Here is a 9,890-nt window from a genome sequence, read left to right on the forward strand (position 1 = left end):
CTGGTGCTTTGGTTATTCCTTGGCTGGAGGGGTTTTCTGTGAAAACCTCTCTGTCCTTTGTTTGAGACCCTGGCTCTGCCTTTTCCTTGGGAATCTCTCCCTGCCCTTTCTCCAGGGCTTTTCCTGCTGCAAGAAACTTGTGGGGAAGGTCGACCCTCCTTTGTAAAAGTTGGATTGATGCCTTTTAATGATTTCCATTCTCAGTGATCCCAGTGTCAAGTTGTGCTGGTTGTAACACTTGAAATTGTGTTTTCCTCCCTCTTTTCTTTCAGCTACAGCTGCAGAAAACCCAGTATTTGCAACTGGGGCAGAGTCGTGGCCAGTACTATGGGGGGTCATTGCCAAATGTGAATCAGATTGGGAACAGTGCCATGGATCTCCCCTTCCAGGTGAGTTCAGAGGCTTTTTCCTTGGATTTGGTGATGAATTCTGGGCTTGGATGCAGCTGCTGCTCCAGAAGTCACACCCTGGTTGGAAAACTTCTGCTGGGGTTGGGATGTGTGGGTATTTTTTAAAGTTGATTGTGATAGATTTTAGTTCTCTGAGAGATGCAATTCCTGGTGAAATCTGGGAAGATGCTGTAAATTCAAAGCAAAATGGGTGGAAATAAAGAGGATGTTGGGGTGGAGGGTGGAGGAATTGATGTGCATGTTCTGTGGGAGGAATTCCAGGAGAGGAGAAGAGCAGTGGGACACAAAGTGGTATCAGAATAATCACTTCTTTTTGGAAAGGAAATGTAAGAAAGTCCTGGCTGGGTTTTGTGACTCCAGGAATGATGCACCTTAAACAGAAAATCAGAGTTTCAGGTGAATATTTTGCTGTTTGAAGCATGTTTGGACAGAGGATGTTGTCCAAGGGCAGGATTTGTTGGTGGATCCTTTGTGGACTCCTGATTTCCACGTTTAGTTGATTTTGAGAGCTCAAAATAATGAACATTTCTGCATTGCTTTTCCTTTTTTGAGCAGTCAGAGTTACTGTTGAGCTCACGAGGATGTGGTGGGAAGGAAATTTTGCAGTTTGTGGTTTTCTGATGAAGGCTGCTTAATAAAGATGGAGAAACTCTTGCTGACCTCCTCTAACTGCTGCTTGAAATAGGTGCAGACAGCTGAATTTGGGCAGGTTAAAAGCTTGAATCTTGTGCAAGAGGAGAGGCAAAAGTCTATTTTAATCTTTAATTCTTTGGGGAATACACAGCTGAGGTTTGTAGTGGATTGGAGTCCCCAGTGTTACTCCACAGTGTCTGCTCTGTTCAAGCTTTTCTCTTCAGTTTTTTGTTAAGGAGGTTAAGAATTCCTTTTAAACAACAATATTTCAGTATTTCTGTGCTTGATGGCCATCACTGGTGGTTTTTACCTGGACTGTTTTAATCCTGACTGCTGAAAAGGGAATATTCAAACATTTATGAATGACTGGAGGAGGAGACAGAAACAAACTATCCTTAAACCCTGGGGTTCTCTATATTTTTTCACACACACACTAAAAAAAAACCCCTCAAATCGATGTTGTTCCAGATAACAAATGGTGACAAACAACAAAACAACCCCGTGTGTTTGTAGCAGAGGGGGGAAAAGCTTCCCAGGTTTTTCCAGTCTGAAGCTGAAAGCGCGACTGCAGACGTCTCTGGGATGGTGTGAAGGCAGAGCCTGGGTGGTTGTGCCTGCTGAGAGCGTTGGTGTCTGAGCATCTTCTGCTTCTTTGATTTGCAGCACAACGGAGCTCTGGCTGAAGCCTTTGGAGCAGTTCCTGTCTCTTTGGTAAACAAGTTTTTAGGTTTGTGCAAATACGTATTTAGGACTGGTCCTGTTAGCCCAGGTGGATACGTATTTCTGCACAGCTCTGCCCTGCACAGGAGTTATTTGGTTCACCCCCAGCTGCCCAGGGCTGCAGGGCTGCCACACAAATGCAGGTTGTGCCATGCATCCCAGTCTGGAACGTGCAAATAATTCCTGTGCAGACTCCCTGGACTTGCTGTCATGTGGTTATTTCTGGTTTTTTGGGGGTTTCTTTGGTGCAGCCAGTGGATTATTCAGTCTTGGCCTGTGGTTTCAGCAATCTCTGAGCATGTGCACTCAGCCTGCATGTTTAAAATCCATGGGGAAGGGCAGAATGAATTCCCAAATCCTGCTTGGCACCAGGAGGCACCAAAACATCAACCAGCAGTAGGTACCACTCCTCCTTCCCCCTCATCCACCTCACCTGGGTTTATTTCCTGAGAAATCCTAAAAGGACACTTGGAGAGCACTGAGCTTTTTCCTTCCTGTCTGTATTGAGCTGCTTTTCTCGTGGTTTGGGGTCTGCTCTCAAACCCTTGAATGTTCTTCAGGGGAGTGAAACCCTTTTAGTTCTTCATTTTCCCAAATACAACCAATGCTCAGATCTATTAATTATTTTTAATCCATTTTTCTCCCTAGAGTTAAATGTCTCATGCTATGCAGAGATGGGGAATTTTAATCCAGGAACATTGTCGTGGTGTTTGGCCCTAATTAAATTTTGTAGGAAGGTTGCAGAGAGAAGCCAGACCTGTTGGAGGTGATATCCATTTCCTCAGGTGTTTTCTGTTTCCCTAAATTCAGGATTCTTTTGGGATCTTGGTTCCTGGAAAGCCAGGGAACAGCATTGCCCCAAAATCCCTATTTCTGTGAACTGTAGCCCTGCTTTGGGACACATTCTGTGTTTATTTGTGCCACTGCTGCACTCAGATGAGATTTTTATTGTGTTTTTGATAAGGAAATCGTGCCACTAAAAGGTAAAACCCTAAGAAATACCTGTTTTTACATGAAACTTTTTGCCTTTATAATTTTATGCTTTGGCTTCCCTTTAAATTCCAGGTGAGGCCTGTGCTCAGGGCTGGCTGCTCCTTTTTTAGCAGCACTGTGCTGACACCACTGACATAGGAAATTGCTTTTCCTGTTGACCTTCCAAACACGTATTTGCAAATTTTCCTGCCTTTTGGGCTGTAACAACAGCAAAAAGGAGGAGTTTGAGACCTTTTGTCGCTTTGGAATGATGAATATTCCCACTTGTGTGTGGGGATTGTTGCTCAGTGCTCGCAGCAGAGATTAAAAGCACCGTGTTTGAATTTAAAACCCTTAAAATTGAGATTCTATTTGAGATTTCTCAGCCAAGTGAGGAAGTGAAGCACAAACCCCACGATCTGAAGCGCTGAGAGTCCTGTAAAAAGTCACTGTGCTCCTTTCTAGTCCCCTGTTGCCTTAAATATTCTGCTGCACATAAAATGTTGGCCCTGAAATGAGAAAATAAACACCACAGCCCCTCTGCAGCTCTGTTAACACAGCCTGTGTGTGCAGAGAGGGTGAGGAGCCCAATATTTGCTGAAGAGAAAAGGGTTTAAAATAGTAGAAAGACTCTTTAAAAAGTTCATACAAACAAAGCCTTTCAAAATAAATGCAAAGCTTTATAGAAATAATCTTTTCAACAGCCAAAGCTGACACTTGGGAAAAAAGAAAAGCAAAAAAAAGCCAAAAGAAAAAGGGATGAATGTGGAAGCCAGATGGTTTCATGGCTTGGCAGACAGGACAGTGCATTTGCCACGTGCAGCACCTGAATGGAGGAGGAAATTTTGGATTTCCAAACAGATGGTGTTGAGGGACTCAGCAAAGCTGTTCACATTGGCAGGGAGTGCAAGGCTGGGGAGGATTTTTCTCCCTGGAGGGCCATAAATTGCTGCTGGAGTACGAGCAGAGATTGACCCCTCGGTGCTTCCTCTGTCCCCCCGGTACGCACTGGGAAGGGCTGTGGAAAATGTGAAAGTTTTCCAGTTTAGCCTGGGAATTCATCTTCCCTGTCCTTCCCCTGCCATCCTCCTGCTCTGAAATCATCTGCTCAGGATGTCAGTGAGATAAGAGTCCAGGTGGGATCATCCCACCTCGGGTCACTGAAGGAGCTGAAAATCACTTCAAAGCCATCTGACAGAGGAGGAAGGAAACTGCTTTTCTTTTTCTTTTCATTCTCTCAGTGTCCCCTTAAAATAAATCTGCTGCAAGGAGGGGTGAGAGGCAGCCCTGGGAGCAGGCAGCGTGTCCTGGGGAATGCTGAGCTCAGCGTGCAGCTCCTCCTGCATCTCCTGGCCCGGGTCAGGCTCTGGCATGTTCCTCCTGTGCACCCTGCATGCTGCACCAAGGGCATGTGGCCAGCGCCTGGCAGCTCTGCCACGCTCAGCCCCGGGGCTTCAGGGGTGCCAGGCTGTGAGGGCACTGCTGGGCCAGGCCAGGGCGCTCCAGCATGGCCCCTTCTGGAGGAGGCAGCTTTCCCAAAAAGCTGTCGGAGGAGAAACAACACCACACCGTGCACATCGTGTTTGGAGTCTGATTGCTCAGAGCCAGCCAGCCTGGCACAGCAGGAGGAGGAGGAGGAGGAGGCTCTGGGCAGGCTGGGGCTGTTTCCCTGTGGGTAATGCCTGTGTCTCTCCCAGACCCCGTTCCAGTCGTCGGCCCTGGACACGAGCAGGACCACGCGGCACCACGGGCTGGTGGACAGAGTGTACCGGGACCGGAACCGCCTGGGCTCGCCCCACCGCCGCCCGCTCTCCGTGGACAAGCACGGCCGCCAGATATCCTTGGGAGCAGGGCTGTGCCCAGCCGTGCCTTCTGCTCCATCCCCTGGGGTGCCACACCACCCTTCCCTTCTGCTCCATCCCCTGGGGAGCCACACCACCCATCCCTTCTGTTCCCTGTGGGTGCCACACCACCCTTCCCTTCTGCTCCATCCCCTGGGGAGCCACACCACCCATCCCTTCTGTTCCCTGTGGGTGCCACACCACCCTTCCCTTCTGCTCCATCCCCTGGGGAGCCACACCACCCATCCCTTCTGTTCCCTGTGGGTGCCACACCACCCTTCCCTTCTGCTCCATCCCCTGGGGAGCCACACCACCCATCCCTTCTGTTCCCTGTGGGTGCCACACCACCCTTCCCTTCTGCTCCATCCCCTGGGGAGCCACACCACCCATCCCTTCTGTTCCCTGTGGGTGCCACACCACCCTTCCCTTCTGCTCCATCCCCTGGGGAGCCACACCACCCATCCCTTCTGTTCCCTGTGGGTGCCACACCACCCTTCCCTTCTGCTCCATCCCCTGGGGAGCCACACCACCCATCCCTTCTGTTCCCTGTGGGTGCCACACCACCCTTCCCTTCTGCTCCATCCCCTGGGGAGCCACACCACCCATCCCTTCTGTTCCCTGTGGGTGCCACACCACCCTTCCCTTCTGCTCCATCCCCTGGGGAGCCACACCACCCATCCCTTCTGTTCCCTGTGGGTGCCACACCACCCTTCCCTTCTGCTCCATCCCCTGGGGAGCCACACCACCCATCCCTTCTGTTCCCTGTGGGTGCCACACCACCCTTCCCTTCTGCTCCATCCCCTGGGGAGCCACACCACCCATCCCTTCTGTTCCCTGTGGGTGCCACACCACCCTTCCCTTCTGCTCCATCCCCTGGGGAGCCACACCACCCATCCCTTCTGTTCCCTGTGGGTGCCACACCACCCTTCCCTTCTGCTCCATCCCCTGGGGAGCCACACCACCCATCCCTTCTGTTCCCTGTGGGTGCCACACCACCCTTCCCTTCTGCTCCATCCCCTGGGGAGCCACACCACCCATCCCTTCTGTTCCCTGTGGGTGCCACACCACCCATCCCTCTAGTTCCCCATAGAGAATCTGTGAGTTTGGTGGTTCTGACAGGATAATTGGGATTATTCTTGGGATGAGCTTTCCTGCTGGAGTGGAAGTGTTGCTGCCTTAACCCTGGCCCACGTGGACAGCTGCCCCTATGGCACCGTGTACCTGTCACCGCCCTCGGACACCAGCTGGAGGAGGTGGGTGCCCCCACCCCGGGGCTTTGGCTGTGCTCTGAGCCTGCAGCACTTGGGATTGTGCCTTTAGGAATTCAGGAACTCCGTTTGGAATTTAGTGCTCGTTTTAGATGAGCTTTAAAATTGAGGTGTCTGCAAGGCATACTTGAATTTAGTGGTACCTTCTTAAAGGTAAATCCTTAAAGTTTAATCTTTTAAAAATCCTGAAAAATCTTTAAAAATCCAGATGTTCCCAGGCACAGCCCAGGACTTGGATATTTCTCTGGGTGCAGAAACTGGGCTGGGAATGTTCCAGTGGGAAGGAACACAGAGTTACACTTTGAGGGTGGTCACACTCAAAAGTTCATCCTGAGATGTGTTGGCCATGAAAATTCCCTTCTCCACAACATCCTGAACCATTCCTTTTCCTCCTCCCAACCAGGAATGTTTGTTTGAACCACCACAATAACCAAAGTATGGCTAAACAGCTTAAAAATGGCATTATTTGATCATATTTAATCTGAACAAAGCAAATAAAACTCTGTTCTAACGAGGGCAACCAATTTATCCTGTGTTCCTCTCAATCCCATTATTGAAACAATTGCTCTTCAAACTTGAACTAATTTGTTCTGCAAATTGATTGTTTCACCAGGAAATTCTGCCTGGTTTCTGCCATATAGAGAGTTTTGGGTTTTAATGCACAACACTGAGATTTTACCGAGTTGCTGCTTTTATCTGAGAGGAAAATTCTTTTTATTTAGTGAAGCTAACAATAAAAATATTGTGGGTTTTGCTTTCTCTCAGGACAAATTCTGATTCTGCCTTGCACCAGAGCACCATGACTCCAGCTCAGCAGCAATCCTTTTCAGGAGGGTCACAGGACATGCAGCAGAAAAGAGGTGAGCAGAAAAAAAAAATAGAGATAAAAATATTTCTACCAATGGAATCCCCACAGATTGGGCTCCATGTGTTTGTAAAATAAATTCAGGAGTGCTGACAGTCCCCGTGACAGCAGTTGGATCACATTCACCTTTCTGGCTGCTGAAATCCAGGAAAAAATGACACAAAACGAAGGGAGGAGTTTTTCCTGAGCCCCAAATGATAAAATTGAGGAGCATCCTCTGGGCTGGGGGGGCTCTGGAGGAGCTCCTGGAGCAGAGTGGAATTCCTAGAATTTCAGCAGGGACCTGCAGGGAAGGAGCAGAGGCTGCACCCCGAGTTTATTCTGGCTGGGGGATCCCCAGGGAGCATCCCCAGGAGGAGGCAGATTCCAGGGGATCCCAGGGCAATTCCAGGCAGATTCCAGAGGATCCCAGAACAGTTCCAGGCAGATTCCAGGGGATCCCAGAGCAATTCCAGGCAGATTCCAGGGGATCCCAGAGCAATTCCAGGCTGGGGGAGAAGCAGATTCCAGAGGATCCCAGAACAATTCCAGGCTGGGGAAGGAGGAGGAGGAGGAGGCAGATTCCAGAGGATCCCAGGGCAATTCCAGGCTGGGGGAGAAGCAGATTCCAGAGGATCCCAGAACAATTCCTGGCTGGGGAAGGAGGAGGAGGAGGCAGATTCCAGAGGATCCCAGAACAATTCCAGGCTAGGGCAGAGGCAGATTCCAGAGGATCCCAGAGTAATTCCAGACTGGGGGATCCCCAGGGAGAAGCAGATTCCAGGGGATCCCAGAGCAAATCCAGAGGATCCCAGGGCAATTCCCGGCTGGAGCAGCTCCGGCACCCTCAGCTCTGGTGCCCTCTGCTGGGCCCTGCTCCTGCTCCAGGAAAATCGGGAATTGCTGATCCTAAAGGGCTTTAACAGCCTTCAAATCCCTGATCCCAAAGGAAACTCCGAAATTTAACCCTTCAGCAAACACCCAGAAAACACCTACACCTACAGAAACTTCCTGGGCAGTTCCAGCAATCAAATAAATTCTCAGCATTTTTTAATTGTTTCATCTTCCTTGAGAATTTAAACTTCATAAGATTTTACCAAAGGTTAAACTTCCAAGTGAGAAGCTGAATGTTATTGATTATTAATGATTTCTTTTCATCTCATTTTTTTTTAGTTTTATTGCTGACTGTCCCTGGAATGGAAGAACCCACATCTGATGCAGACAAAACCCTCTCTAAGCAAGGCTGGGACACTAAAAAGGTGGGAATTGCACCTTTCAAAGAGTAGAAATTTTATTTTCTGAACATATTTAGATAAATGAATGCTTTAGTCACTGTCAATATTAATAAACTACTCGAGATTGGAGATTAAATGCTGTGTTTAAAAACAAATAATAAACATTAGAGCAGAAAGAGCATTTTATGTGGATGTGAAAGCACAGGCTTGGTTATATGAGGAGAAACTCTCGAAATTTAAGATTTCTTGGACCAATAAAGCAAAAAAATTATATATATTTTCTAAGAGCTCCCAGATCTTACACAGAAATGATTAAATTGAACTCATAAATTGAAATATTTCTGAGGCAATACCCTCCAGCAGCATCTTTGCCTTTAAATCTCTCTCCCTTCTCTTTCAGACTGGGTCATCGAGACCTAAATCCTGTGAAGTTCCAGGAATCAAGTAAGTTCTCAACCATTTTTTATTTTAAAAGCACTGAGATCTTTGAGAAGAACTGTGCATGGAATATCCTATTGCTTTGGAATTTTCTGGGAAGGTTCTAGGTACAAAACAAGACCCTCGGAGGGTCAGAAATACTAAAAATATCTTTATGGAATTTCTTGCTAAAGATATTTTTAAAAGCTCAAAAAATCTTCCTAATTGTTAAATACATTTTAAAAACCTCAAAAAAATCTTCCTAATAAAATTTTCTTGTTAAATACATTTTAAAAGGTTAAAAATATCTTCCTAATGAAATCTTCTTGTTAAACACATTTTAGAAAGCTCAAAAAAATCTGCTTAATGAAATTTTCTTGCTAAATACATTTTAGAAAGCTCAAAAAAACCTTAATAAAATTTTCTTATTAAATACATTTTAACCAGCTCAAAAAAATCTTAATAAAATTTTTTTTGTTAGATACGTTTTTAAAATCTCAAAAAAAATTTTAATAAAATTCTATTGTTAAATACATTTTAAAAATCTCGAAAAAATCTTAATAAAATTTTCTGGTCAAATACATTTTAAAAATCTTAATAAATTTTTCTTGTGAAATGGTTTTCAACAACCTCAAAGAAATCTTAATAAAATTATACTTGTTAAATACAGTTTTCTAATAAAGTTTTCTTGTTAGATAAATTTAAAAAATCTCAAAAAAATCTGAATTAAATCTTCTTGTCAAATAAATGTTCAAAATCTCGAAAAAAATCTGAATAAAATTTTCTGGTGAAATACATTTTAAAAATCTTTATAAATTTTTCTTGTGAAGTAGATTTCAACAAGCTCAAAGAAATCTTAATAAAATTATACTTGTTAAATACATTTTCAAAGCTCAAAAAAATCTGAATGAAATCTTGTTAAATAAATGTTCAAAATCTCAAAAAATCTGAATAAAATTTTCTGGTGAAATACATTTTAAAAATCTTTATAAATTTTTCTTGTGAAGTAGATTTCAACAAGCTCAAAGAAATCTTAATAAAATTTTACTTGTTAGATACATTTAAAAAATCTCCAAAAAATCTTAATAAAATTTTCTTGTGAGCTAACTTGGAAAAGGCTCTATCCAGCTGGAACTCTGGATTCATTTGGTTTTTTTTCTCTTGCCTGCAGCATCTTCCCCTCAGCTGAGCAGGAGAACACTACGGCGCTGATCCCCGGCACGCACAACACGGGCGGCTCGCTGCCGGACCTGACCAACATCCACTTCCCCTCGCCGCTGCCCACGCCCCTGGACCCCGAGGAATCCTCCTTCCCTGCCCTGAGCAGCTCCAGCAGCACCGGCAACCTGGCTGCCAACCTGACCCACCTGGGCATCAGCACTGCCAGCCAGGGTGAGCAGGAGCCCTGGAGTGCGGCCTCACTGCTCCTTCGCGTCGTGTGTGCGAGAAATGGGATTTGATTTACTCACAGGGCCTCTGTCTGCTGTTCTTGATGCTTTTTGGGGGATTTGATTTGGGGTCTTTTTTTATTTTTAATTTTTTAAAAAAAT

The 9,890-nt window shown here is 46.0% G+C and overlaps 1 protein-coding gene across 1 annotated transcript in view; it reads left to right on the forward strand.

Annotated features, from left to right (window-relative positions):
* Positions 1 to 9,890, forward strand: part of CRTC1 (CREB regulated transcription coactivator 1) — a 48,054-nt gene that overhangs the window by 19,729 nt on the left and 18,435 nt on the right. Inside the window, exons 2-8 of the mRNA XM_031064986.1 lie at positions 273 to 389; positions 4,433 to 4,570; positions 5,768 to 5,829; positions 6,610 to 6,704; positions 7,862 to 7,947; positions 8,324 to 8,367; positions 9,512 to 9,732. Of these exons, the coding sequence (XP_030920846.1) occupies positions 273 to 389; positions 4,433 to 4,570; positions 5,768 to 5,829; positions 6,610 to 6,704; positions 7,862 to 7,947; positions 8,324 to 8,367; positions 9,512 to 9,732 (763 nt within the window). The remainder of the gene's footprint in view (positions 1 to 272; positions 390 to 4,432; positions 4,571 to 5,767; positions 5,830 to 6,609; positions 6,705 to 7,861; positions 7,948 to 8,323; positions 8,368 to 9,511; positions 9,733 to 9,890) is intronic.

This window comes from Geospiza fortis, unplaced genomic scaffold (genome assembly GCF_000277835.1).
Source record: "Geospiza fortis unplaced genomic scaffold, GeoFor_1.0 scaffold685, whole genome shotgun sequence".
NCBI classification, from domain to species: domain Eukaryota; kingdom Metazoa; phylum Chordata; class Aves; order Passeriformes; family Thraupidae; genus Geospiza; species Geospiza fortis.